Raw genomic sequence first — 13,654 nt, forward strand, 5'->3', positions numbered from 1 at the left:
AAAAAAAAAAATAAAAAAAAAAATAAACACATCATGGTAAAATTAATACCTTCTCAGCTTCGCATCGAAGCTAAAAAATAATAAAAAAATAAACACATATCATAGTAAAACGAATACATTCTCAGCTTCGCATCGAAGCTAAAAATATAATATTAATTATAGAATTATATTATTAATGAAACTATGTTAAATAGGATTTTTTAAATAAAAGATTTAGGTATTATATTATCAAGTGTTTGATAATGTAATACCTAATTATCTATTGTTTAAGGATAAATATTTTATATAAATAATAAAGCTCTTAGAGTACCTGGGGTTTTAAAACAAAATTGTATAGAATTTAAAGACTCAAAATATTTAACTGTATTGGATTGTTCCCTTGTTATATCTATAATTGAGAACGTGTTTGTTATTTGGAGTCCTTACCTTTCTTATCAAATAATAAGACTCGATAAAATTCAAAACAGATTCTTATATTTTTAAAGACATAAGCTAAGAAATATTATATTAAGTTAGAATACATAGAAACGGAAGTAAAACTGAATTCTCTTATAATGAGAAGATTTAATAATGATTTCTTATATTAATATAAATTATTGAATAGTGATATTGATTGCCCAGAAATAACTGTTCAAGTATTATTAAATAACAATGTATATTAGGAGTTCACTATTTTTATATTTTCAAATGAAAAATAAGTATAATATGCATACTCTTCTTAATCGATTATTTTCTATATCAATAACTTAGTTAAATTTTTTTAAATTTTAAATTAGCATTTTAAAATTCAAATATTGTGGGATCAAATTTTTGTCAGTTTAATCGATTCAGCTATAAGTTAATTATATAATTTTTTTTCTACCTGATAAAACTTTGCCATTCCTTGTATAATAGAAGAATAATGATATGCATTGGGATTTTGAAAAGATGAAAACAATGTGTTTGCAAAACCATTTAACCTGAAATATAAATCATAAAAATTTATTAATAAAAACTAATCTTTCATGAAAAAAATAAACAAACATTTTTTTTGCTACGAATGAAAGTTAATTTTAACATTAACGTTTAAACAATTTTAAAAAAATGTTAAGTGTGACTCTCTATTGTAAATATTTTATAAAAATTTTTTTAAAAAAATTGAATATATTATCAATTATATTTTAACTTCAATGCGTAGTTGAGAAGCTATTGGTTTTACTCTGCTGTTTATAAATATTAGTATAAATAATAAATTTTGAGTATATATTAGCTTCGACGCGAAGCTGAGAAGATATTAATTTTACTATGATGTGTTTGTACTTAAAACTGCCATAACTTTTTCAAATATTAACAAATCAAAATAATATTTTTTTATATTGAAACCTTAGATATTTCCCTTTCATTTTATATCATTTTTTTTTGATAATATAACACTTATTCTGCTCACAGGGGGGATTTAAAATATCAACTTTTTTACAAAAACTAAATTTTTCTACTTAACTTTTCAAAATGTTCCGGAAATACTGCGTCCTTTAAACATATGTCAAATTAAAGCTTATGTCATGTACTATAAAATTAAAAAAAAAAATTTGAAAACAAATTAAAAAACAAAATCAATAAATGTTTATCAAACAAAAAACCAGTTGGGATGAAAAGTTTAGATTTATAAAAAGGATTGAAAATCAATGCAAAAACAAAAACAAAAATAATGGAATTTTTTAACATAATATTGATGCTGAATTATTTACTATCGAAAAAGTAAATAAACTTAGTTATTTAGGAATACTAAAAATGACTGATCGAAGAAGGTAGGATTAAAAATATCAAAGGCTGAAAAATGTCTAAATGAGTTTTTATAATCAAATTTGTTTCCAAAAAAGAAAAACAAAGTGATACTTTATATGTCTATTGTAAAACCTACACTTATCTACGACTATGATGCAAGGTTGACTTAACAACACTACTGAAAGAAACCCAAGACTTTGAAAATAATGTTTAAAATACAATATTTCTAAAGGATTAGATTAGGATTATTTTACAAATTCAAATCAACATGTTAGAAAGTTATTATGTATTAAAACTAACTAGTTAGTGCTCAGATTTGCTTACAACAACACTTGGAAACAACTGCCTATATGATGCTCTCACAATGAGGAGCATCTGTAGAAAACATTATACAACAGGTAATAAGTAGTGATTTATACAACACCTATCCTGTTAAAACTTGAATATTAATCATAACTATTCAATAGTACTCAAAAAAATGTTCTTAAATTAATTATCACAGAACAAAATACTAGACTGTGCTTTGCCATAGAAGCATTCAGATCTAGCCCAATAACATGGAGTCTTAAACCACTTATTAGGAAAACAACACATTAAAATTTGGTATCAAATTAAAATTCAATAATAACCTATCAAACAGCTACATCCAAAAAACTATTACAGAAAACAAAATGAGTACATTAGTAATCATTACTAAAGCAGATAAAATCAATCTTCCATGGACAGATGAAATACAAACCAACACTCACTTGCACTCACTATCAAAAGTTCCAACACTTGCCATTATATTCAAATAAGGAATCAATTTATTATTTCATGGAATTAATAAATAATCACACAAATAAAGAACATTTTTAGATTGATGAATCTAGGACAGCTGAAGGCGTTAGAGCAGTTTAATCTCAAAAACCGTTCTGATAGCTCATAGATTACCAGATAACTGCTCAACTTATACTGCTATTTCATGAAATTTTCACTGCTCATAAACAAATTCAATTACATAATCCCACTAGAATAAGGAGCTCCTTAAGTACAATAAAAATTTACCAATTAAACATGTTATCATAGAGTTAAAAAATACAACCATTAAAAATTTAAACACCAAATGCAAATCTTATGAAAAATTCTCAAGCCAGTCACAACATTACTAAAAATTCATTATAAAAAAAACTTTAATCTAATTACTAACTGTACTATAAATATTTCCTATATATAATAGGCATAATTGTTGGACCTTTATTTTGTAAATGAAAAATAAATATTCTAATAAATATAAATAATCATACTTCCAAGTATTTCTTAATGTTTCTCGTTCTTGATTAGCCTGTGTATACCACCTTTCTTCAATCCAATTTTCTTCTATAACATCTTGACTATTATAGAAACAAACTAGTTCAAGAAGGGACTGTTTTGTATCAATATTTAATTCTAAAAAAATTATATGTTTCATTCAAAATGCTTATATATTATAAAGTTCTAATAAAACCTTTATTTTTATTTTTTAATAAACTGTAAATAGTTAAAGCATCAGATACATTTCCTAAATTTATTACTTTTTTCAAATCATTTTCATTCACATCATATTCTTCATTATAAATAACTTTTGGATAAAATTTCTAAATAAAAAACAAAGAAAATTAAGTTTCAAAGTATATTGTCATAACTATCAAAATTAAAAGTTTAAGTCCAATACACTAATATACAGTGACGAGCAAAAGTGAACACAATTTCCAACATTTTTGGAAAATTGGCATTTGTAAAACTAAATATAAATTCAATTTAATAAATTTTTGAATCCACATTCTAGTGATTAAAACAAAAGTTTACGCACAAAAAATAATTTAGAAAAAGATAAAAGGCCTAAGAGTTCATTTATTTAAAAATACTCACTTATGCACCTGCTAAGTGTCTTTGACTTGTTATTATTGGGGCGTCTGAAGAAAAGAGATTTTTCACTCTTGATTTGTTTACATTTCTTTCTATTACAAAGAAAATATGAAACTTCTATTTTAATCAGTATGAACCATTCTTTCGTAGTGAAAGGAACCAACATGAAAATTACTCCTCAAAAAATGACACAAATTGTTTCGATGCTAAAATCGGGTCAGTCAACCAGAGAAGTGGCTCGACAGTGTGGCGTCAGTCAAGCGGCAGTGCAAAAAATAAAAGTTGTCCTAACGCTTCACTCCGACTAAAAGGAAGACCTAAGTGTACTACCCCATAAGATTGACGAAGACTTGCTCACTTTTTACAAGCAGGAGAAGCATCTTCATCTTCAATAGTAACCAATCTATTGCAACAACACAAGGGGAAAAAAGTGAGCAAGTGGACAGCATTGAGAGTTCTCAAGGAACAAAATTTTGTGTGCCAAAAAAAAGAAAAAACCCGCAATTTCCAAAAAAAATATGAAGGCCAGGCTAAAGTTGGCTAAAGATCATAAACACTGGACAGAACAAGACAGGAGGAGGATAATATGGTCGGATGAAACCAAAATTAATATATACTGCTCTGACGGAAGGTCCTGGTTCTGGAAAAAGACTAGCGAGAGCCTCAAATCTTCCTATGTCAAACAGACGATCAAGCATGGTGGAGGATCTGTCATGCTATGGGGCTGTTTTACTGAGTATGGACCTGGACCCATTCATAAAATTATATTTACTATGGATCAATATATGTATAAAAATATTCTATCAAGAAATTTGTCAGGTGTGGTTGCAAAAATGCCAATACCAAACGATGAAGTCATTTTCCGACAGGATAATGACCCCAAACATACGGCGAAATCCGTCAAACAATGGCTTTTCAATCAACAATTTAAAACTAGGGACTGGCCAGCTCAAAGTCCTGACCTGAACCCAATAGAGAATTTTTGGGCATATTTAAAAGGAAAATTGTATAGTAAGTATCACAGTCCACCTACTTCACTCGACTATTTGTGGGAAAGAATTAGAGAATGGGCAAAAATTGATGTAAACTACTACAAGTCATTGGTCAACAGCATGCCACGAAGGATGGAAGCAGTGATAAAGACTAAAGGCTTGTAGACAAAATATTAATGACAGAATATATCTATAATAAATACCGGTGTAAAAGTGAGTACTTTTAAAAATTTGTTATCTAGTAACTCGCTGCTTAATGTATGTATTTTTTCATCTAATACTCTTAAATTTTGTTTTCTAAATACATATACATTTTTGAATAATTTAAAACGTATGTGTTATTATTTTGTAACCTTTTTTCTCAGAATTTTCTCATTAGTGTTCACTTTTGCTTGTCACTGTAGTAACCCAAAAATGATTTCTATAAATAATACTAATTCTCCATAGTGTTCTTGAAAAAAATCTTTTATGAAATAAAAGAAAAAATGAAATAAATGTATTTATTAAGCTTCAAAATACAATTTAATTTAAAAAAATTTGCATAATAAAAATTATAAATCATAGAGAGTGAGTCATGAAGCTAATAAATCTAATAATTTTTGATTTAGAAGAAATTTTATTGATATTAATACTTTATTTTTAGACTTTTAGTCTAAAGTTTTTGCATAGTAAAAAATTTGCATGATATAATAATTTTTTTTATAAAATTATGTTAATTGTTAAAAAAAAAACCAGAATAACCATTTTGTAGTACAGAGAGCATTTTAAATTATGTAAAAATTTGTTTTTTATGTAATATTTTACTAAATCTATCGATAGTCATATTATGAAGAAAATAATAAAAATATGTAAAATATTTTTGCTTTAAATGTTGGTTGTAGGCACTCATTTTTCAATAAAAATTATCATTGAATAAATGCTTATTCCTAAGTAAAAAAATGAATAGTATTACATAGTTTTTAACTTATCATATGTTAGAAATCTAGTTTATGATCTTTATTTGTGAGTGTTTTATTATTTTAATTACTGAATCAATATAATGAGTCAATTTGTACCAATTAATAATAATTCACAAAAATATAATTTGCAAATATTAAGCCCTAAATTTTCTCAATGTAGTTTATTAATTAATAGATTTTTTTTTAACAATTTAAGTACTTTCTATTTTTTAATTTGTTAAATATTATTTTATTTTAATACTATTATAATGAGTTTTGAAATATTCATTTTGATGGATATTATAATAAAATAATTACTCATTGAAGTGAAACTTCTTTATAGAGGCTCCAAAAAAAAAAAATAGATTATCGAGTATCATGGTTGGCTGTAATTTTTTGCTACTACAATCGGCATAACTGTCAGCCATGTTTGGCTGTAAAGTATATTTTATATTACAGTTTAGCACTGTATTTTCTAAAATTAAAGTAATTTTATTTAAAATATATTAAATAATTTAATTTCAAATAATTTTGATTGTGTATAAAAAAATTTTTAAGAACCACAATAGATACAATTTTTACACAATATCTTCATAACGAAAAAAGTTTCACTTCATCTGCGAGTACTCGTAACACGCACTTGTTTTTTATTTAATTATATCATAACAATTGATAATTAATTTGGTTAAACAATTTAGTCAGGTTTTTTCTTTAGTTTGAGTTCTTTAAAAATAATGAAAACATTTATAAATTAATAATCCAATAACATCAATTATTTGGCTAGTACAAACAGTGTGTAACACAAAATCAATTAAGTTAACATAAATTTTATTCAGTAAAATTAACAGTGCTCTTTTAAGCAATGATAATTTTTATGGAAAAAATTATTGCACATAATGAAAATTTCATGTGAAAATATTTCACACTCCTAACCTTTTTTTCATAACAAAATTATCATTTGATACTGACAAAAATATATATTTATCAACTTGAAAGTGCTCTTAAACAACAGAATATTAATAAGAAATTTTGAGACTAAATTATTTTGGTTATACATTTAAACATTTATAGAATGTATAATTTTATTTTAATATTAAATAAATATTTTATCAATTTTAGTTTTAACTACATACATTATCAGGAATAGATAGATCCCTAATTGGCATCCAGTTAATTAATAAATTTTGTATTTAATTCTATAAAAAAAATCCTGCACATTAGGGAATTCTTGTGAAAAATAAAAAAACAAAAAAATATTTTTTTCTTCAAAAAACTAATTATAAATTAAAAATAATAAAAATTTAGTATAAAATTTTAAGTAGCTGGGTTTAATATAAAATATTAATTAGATATGATTTATTATCATACTTTAAGTATCCTAGGAATAAAGTGCATGCATTAGTAAACTAGATTATGAAATTATTATTTTCCTATTACCATGCAAATGATTTGAATTCAATATTTTTTCCAAATAAATTCTTACTTTTGAATAATACGATATATAGTATTCTATTTAATGTCAATGAATCATTTTTTACCTCTATTGGAGGATTAGATACTTTATGGTCAAATAGATCTGCATGTTGTTCTCGTATCCAGTTGGCTGCTTTTCTACCAGACTCTTGACTGAGAGCATAAGCTCGTTTTTGAAAATTTGAAACTGGAATAAGGTAAGGATCATCATGATACTTAAAATGAGCAGCAGTAGGATCTCTTTGGATAGTATAAGAAATAGCCTAAAAAACCCATTAACAATTAAATAGTACACATGTAGACAGAAATATATCAATGCGATGGTAAATATTAACTTTTAACAAATCAGTAGAACTTCTTTCAATCTTAATTGGAATTTCAATGCAATTTGTATTATACGTTGATTTTTTTCTAGAAGTTGAAGAAAAATATCGAATTAGTCGCGCCATCGCAAAGGAAATTATTATAACATACAGAATATCATATCAGAACCCGGTAACAAATTTACATAGATTAAATAAACTAGAATGGTAACTGATAACAAATAATATTACTAACAAAGAGGATAATCATTAATTAATAAAAATTGATCATTTAAGGATAATATTATTTTAAATTAAAGTTATAATAAAAATATTATTAATTTAAAACTAAGAAATATTAAAAATATTTTCTCAAAATGCCACAAAAAAATTACTAAAAAATAGCGGATAGCATTTTGGGAACATGGTTACCTTTATTAACGCTAAACACATACTGACATTAGTCATGTTATTATGGCTTAAGTAAGAAACACAATATATATAGTAAATGGCAGTGTTGAGAAGGAACTGATTCCAAAAGGAACGGATTCCTGGAACGAGTTCTTTTTGAAGGAACGATGCTAGGAACTGCTTCCTTTTAAAATAAAGGAACGAGGAAAATGAACAAATTCCATTTTTTAAGGATCGTGAACGGAAATTACAGTTCCTAAACATTTTTATAAACATGTTTTAGTGTAGTTTTCTTCGTATCTAGACATTAAAATATTAAGGTATTTTTAGTTGACTTTTGACAATGGAAGTCCTCTATATACCCAGCCGAGATCATAGGCTGTTTAAATGAATCAATTGACTATAAATAGAGTTATTATCACATGTAGGTATACAGTAAATATTTAATATATGTGTACATATATTAAATAATGCACCGAATATTATCGTCGTTTCTTGTTAACTAATATATGTTAAAGGTTTTGGGTTTTCTGATTTATTATTTCTAACTTATATGTAGACAATAGACATTGGTAGCGTTGACACAAGTCGTTAGCATTTACTACCTGCTTATAAATATAATTTTTGAATACTTTTAGATAAGGAATAATACAAATTTGTTTTGTATTCGACTGCTGATGAAAATCATTGATGACCGTTATCATTATCTCATTGCCACAATTTATTAAATAACTTTGTTACATAAAAGGAACGAAGAGTGGAACGAGTTCTTATTTTGGAGGAACTGGATCTGGAACAAGTTCCTTCTTAATATAAAGAACTAGGATTTAGAACGAGTTCATATTTTAGAAAATGAACGAGGAACAGAACGAGTTCCATTTAAAAAGGAACTTTCCCAACACTGGTAAATGGTAATACCATTATGGTATATTAGTGGAATACAGGCGAGGAAATAAATTTCATTATGAGTTAATAGCAAAATTTAATTAACTTCTGTCAGGAAAAGGCAAATCTGTAAACAGTGTTTAATTAAAAAATAATAATGGATTATTCCAAAAGCAACATGATCTTCTATTTCCTTATTTATATCCTGATTAATGGCTCTTAAGAGGGGACGGCCTAAAAGACGGACCGTCCGCCACGGACTTCCAAAAACTTCCAGAAATTTCCAATATATTCCAAAAAGTTCCAGAAAATTATATTACACATAATATGATTTGGTGGGAATATATTATGGTTGGGGTGGGTTAATTATATATATTTAAATACGGTAGATATATTATAACAACTACCGATGGCATATAGCCATTACCCGTCCGCTGCGGCGTGTTCGCCTCACTGTCGCATGACAACAATCTTCCATGCCCCTAAAATGCGCTCAAATAACATTAAGTGAAATCTACACGTATTTATACAGGTATAGAATTAAGCGTTTAGTCTCATCTACAAATAAACGTAGTTAATTAATAACACTAATGAACCCATGTTCTCACTGTTATTTTTACGTCAAAAATTGTATATATTAATTAATATATAAAATATGATATATATAATTATATATATAAAAATACGGTAGCTATATTATAATAACTACCGACGTATATACTAATGACCGTCTGCTACGCCTTATCCGTCTTGTCGTCCGACTTCCACTTTGGAATTGCTTGTATATTGCAATATAATAATAATTACCAATGCATAAGCCACTGTCCGTCCGCTGCAGCGTGTTTGCATTGCCGTCCGACCTTCTCGAAATTTCTATTTGAAGCTACCTGTGAGTTAAATTCTTTTCGCTGCTTTACTACCCGTCTAGTAATATTTACTGTATGTTTTCCCCATTAAGACTGTTACATCTCTATCTACAGATTTTTATTATCTTCTTTTTACACACGTTGTTCAAAAGTTATGTGTGTAGGCCGGTCAAGCTCCACGTAGCTTGAAATCGCATTACCCCTCTCATTGTAATGATAACAACGTGTCCGGCACTACCGGCACCTTGCTGTCCTTACGTTTGTGTTCGCGGTTGACGTTATATCGAACCGTTGAGTCCAATGACTCGTAGCCAGTGAGCTGGCATAATTTTCTTTTGTTGGGTTTGTGTCAGCCTGTATAGGCGAAGCCCTAACGTACGGTTACTAAAGACTCAATCCATATTTGGAGTTGGTGTCCTTAGCATCCACACACCGGTGGTGTTTCCTTTTCTGTGGTTCGTCGAGTTAGTGCGTCTTCTCACTATAAAATTAATCGTGGCACTCAGGATTGTTGGCGTCAGCCAAAAGGTATTTGTTGTGGAGATCTCAAAACATTGCGATATCACGCGGCGAAAGAAGTGTCAAGTGGCAGGGTGATGTTACTCCTTTTTTAGCTTCGATGCGAAGCTGAGAAGGTATTGGTTTTACTATGATGTGTTTTTTTTTTTTTTTTTGTGTCTGTTACCACTTTTTCTCAGCTCTCACCGAACCGATTTCTTTCAATGATATGTCAAAAGATCACAAATCGTATCTAGACGAAGACATTACCCTCAAAAATTGAAAAAAATTCCCTCGTTCCCCGTAAATGGGGGAAACCTCCAAAAAAATTACAAATTTAAAAATCACTAATTTTCGAAATTTTTACAATTTTTTTTACTAAAAACTGCCGTAACTTTTTTAAAAATAAACATATCAATATAAATCTTTTTTTATAGATGCATGATGTCATTACGTATCATTTGGTATATTTTTTTTATAAATCTGACTTTTTACCTGCCCACAGGGGGGGATTTAAAATAACAACTTTTTTTACAAAAAATTTATTTTTTCAACTTAACTTTTGAAAGTGTTCCGGAAAGTCTGACACTTTTTTTATATCTTAAATTAAAGCTAATGTAATCTACTTTATTATGTAAAAAAAACATTTCGGACTTTATTTTGTCTTCACGGTGAAAATGGCTACCAAATGTTATTATTGTGTGAAAATTTTCGATTTTGTANAAATGCTATTTTTGTGTGAAAATTTTCGATTTTGTATTTTACATTTTTAACTTTATTATGCTATAACTTTTTGAAAAATGTATGGATCAATATAATTTTTTTATGAGAAATAATATTTTTTAATAATCCATTTTTCATTCGGCATACTTTATCTTAATCAGGATATTAATAAAGAACTAGCAGATCATGTTGCTTTTGGTATAATCCACCAATTTTTTAAAATTATACACTATCTAAAGATTTGCATCGTAACGTTTTTTTTGATAGTGATTTTAATCACTGTCAGATATCATAATACTTATCCAACTATGCCACGTCACCACTGTGCCGTGATCCCCCTGTGCTGGGTTTTTTTTTATATAGATGCATGTCTTTATCTATCATTTGGTTTTTTTTTATATAAATCTAACCCTTTACCTGCCCACAAGAGGGATCCAAAATAATAACTTTTTTTTTTTTAGTTAAAGTAAATCATTAAAATTAATTCAGTTCTGGATATTTCAATAGTAGAATCTTATTAAATACCAAAAATTACTAATAAATGATTACTATGATTTCTATTTAAGTGTTCTATTACAATAAAAATGCAAAAAATAATGAGTTTTTCTGATAAATGTACTGTAAATAGTAATTATAAAATTTCCTGACTGCATATTAATCTTAAAAATAACATTGTTTTAATTCTCATAAAATTTTCTATTTAATAATTTATTCTAGTCTACGAAGGAGTAATTTTGGCGAATAACAGAAAAAATTCCCAACCAAATTTTTTTTTTTTTTTAAGTAGGAAATTGGTGGATTATTCCAAAAGCAACATCAACTCTTATTTCTTTAATTATATCCTGATTAGTAGTTCTTTGATTTTTAAATATAATATATACTAATTATATTTATTAAATTTAGTATGAAATTTATATTCAATAATTTAATATTTTAATTTAAACGGAGAAATTATAAAAATAATAAAGAAGTTATATTTTGCTTTACTTTTACGTGTATAAAAATTTAAAGGGCTTGATACAATAATTTTCAATAAAAAAAGTTTGTTACTATAAAAAAATGCACTGGACTACAAGATACTTTCATCAGAAGCAAAAATATACTTTTCTAAATCGTCTTTTCGCGTTGTTTTCAAATGTGCAAGTAGAATTTTTCTATCACTTCTAATTTTTTATATTATTACTAATTATATATAAAATAATAATTAAAAGAAAAAAATAATTTGTTTTCAAATTATTACTGATTTTGTATGGTACAGAATTCCTTTAGAAGGATCTAGTTGACCAGTTGTTATAAAGATCATTGATTATATTATTTCCATATATATATATATATATATATGCATATATATATATAGCTAATCACCAGCATCTTGCTTTACTCACCCCCTTGCCCATCCATCACAGCAAATCGAAGACCTCCGTGTCGTTTTTCATCTATGTACAGTTCATTTGTCATAAGTCAGTAAGTTTTTTTTGTTTTTTTTTTTACGTGTCTCTCCTGTTCTGTTGCAAACGCCTTCGCTTGAATAACAATGTTGCGTACGAGGCAGCTAGACCGTAGGACGGCTAGTTGTGCACCGCTCTAGAATGCCGTTTTACTTTAAGCCTGTTTAAAAAAGCGTTAATAATGATGTGAGAGTAGGTCACCTAGGATATGACGGCTATACATCCAATAAGTAAACGAGAGTAGACAATAATTAAATAACAAATAATCACATATATTAGAAATTCCTCAGAGAATATCTTAAATTTAAGGGGTAACAGGGGGCCCTTAAATACTAGCGGCCGGCGAAGCGGCATAAAACAAAATAATTAATCTCAATTAGAACAAACAATAATTAACATTAAAAATAATATAAAACTCAGCTGTATAGATGACGCTGTTAATGATGATGAGTGGACTGTATGAGATCTTGTGGTAATGGTGTCGAACATATGAGTATGACGAGTCAGAGTGTAAATCCAGGTACGTAATGGCAGATGAGAACAGACCGCGAAAAGGCGACTACGGCAATGAAGATATTTAGTGATGGTCAGGGCCCAATCACTAGTGGCGTGCAAGGGCACGTAAACTTTGAGCACAAAGGTGCAATAAACAACAAATAAAAAACTATGCCGTACAATGGCCGAATAATTTATTATTCAAGCGAAGGCGCTTGCAACAGAACAGGAGAGACACGTAAAAAAAAACAAAAAAAACTTACTGACTTATGACAAATGAACTGTACATGGATGAAAAACGACACGGAGGTCTTCGATTTGCTGTGATGGGTGGGCAAGGGGGTGAGTAAAGCAAGATGCTGGTAATCAGCTGTCCCACGAAATAATATAATCAATGATCTTTATAACAACTGGTCAACTAGATCCTTCTAAAGGCATTCTGTACCATACANTTATTACTAATTATATATATAAAATAATAATTAAAAGAAAAAAAAATTTGTTTTCAAATTATTACTGATTTGATTTTTAATATGTTAAAAATAATCAGTCCAAATTTTCAATTTTAACCTATTTTTTTGGTTCTTTAAAGTTGATGAAAAATTTTTGATAAAGATTTATGGAAGTTTAAAGTAAAAAAAATTGAATATATTACCATAACTTTTAACTCAATTACAAGTTTAAAATTGACATCTAGGCCAGTCAACAAAGGAAAAATTGCGGAAAAAATTCCCAACCAAATTTTGTTTTTTTTAAAGTTGAATTAAAATATGTATAATGACATACTAATAGTCCTCATTGATTGGAATTGGGCTTTTTTTTTACAGCCTCACAAAAGTTCAAAAATATGAGCTTTTTTAATTTTCTCAAAAAATATTTAACTTACAAAAAAAAGTTTCGCACAAAAGTTGTTTAAAAGACAATTATAAATAAAAATATAATCTTATATTTTTTCATTTAAACAAATATTTT

At 27.4% G+C, this 13,654-nt stretch overlaps 1 protein-coding gene across 2 annotated transcripts in view; it reads right to left on the minus strand.

The window, feature by feature from the left end:
• LOC126908334 (protein PTCD3 homolog, mitochondrial) overlaps nucleotides 1-7,540 on the minus strand; it is a 22,478-nt gene extending 14,938 nt beyond the window's left edge. For both annotated transcript variants that reach the window (XM_050690309.1, XM_050690308.1), the window contains exons 1-5: nucleotides 7,390-7,540; nucleotides 7,120-7,317; nucleotides 3,251-3,380; nucleotides 3,051-3,192; nucleotides 863-959 (exon numbers count right to left, since the gene is read on the minus strand). In XM_050690309.1, coding sequence (XP_050546266.1) covers nucleotides 863-959; nucleotides 3,051-3,192; nucleotides 3,251-3,380; nucleotides 7,120-7,317; nucleotides 7,390-7,503 — 681 coding nt within the window. In that variant the 5' untranslated portion in view covers nucleotides 7,504-7,540. The remainder of the gene's footprint in view (nucleotides 1-862; nucleotides 960-3,050; nucleotides 3,193-3,250; nucleotides 3,381-7,119; nucleotides 7,318-7,389) is intronic.
• Nucleotides 7,541-13,654: the final 6,114 nt, after the last annotated feature.

The sequence above is a fragment of the Daktulosphaira vitifoliae genome, unplaced genomic scaffold (genome assembly GCF_025091365.1).
Source record: "Daktulosphaira vitifoliae isolate Bord-2020 unplaced genomic scaffold, ASM2509136v1 Scaffold_5, whole genome shotgun sequence".
Taxonomy (NCBI): Eukaryota; Metazoa; Arthropoda; class Insecta; order Hemiptera; family Phylloxeridae; genus Daktulosphaira; species Daktulosphaira vitifoliae.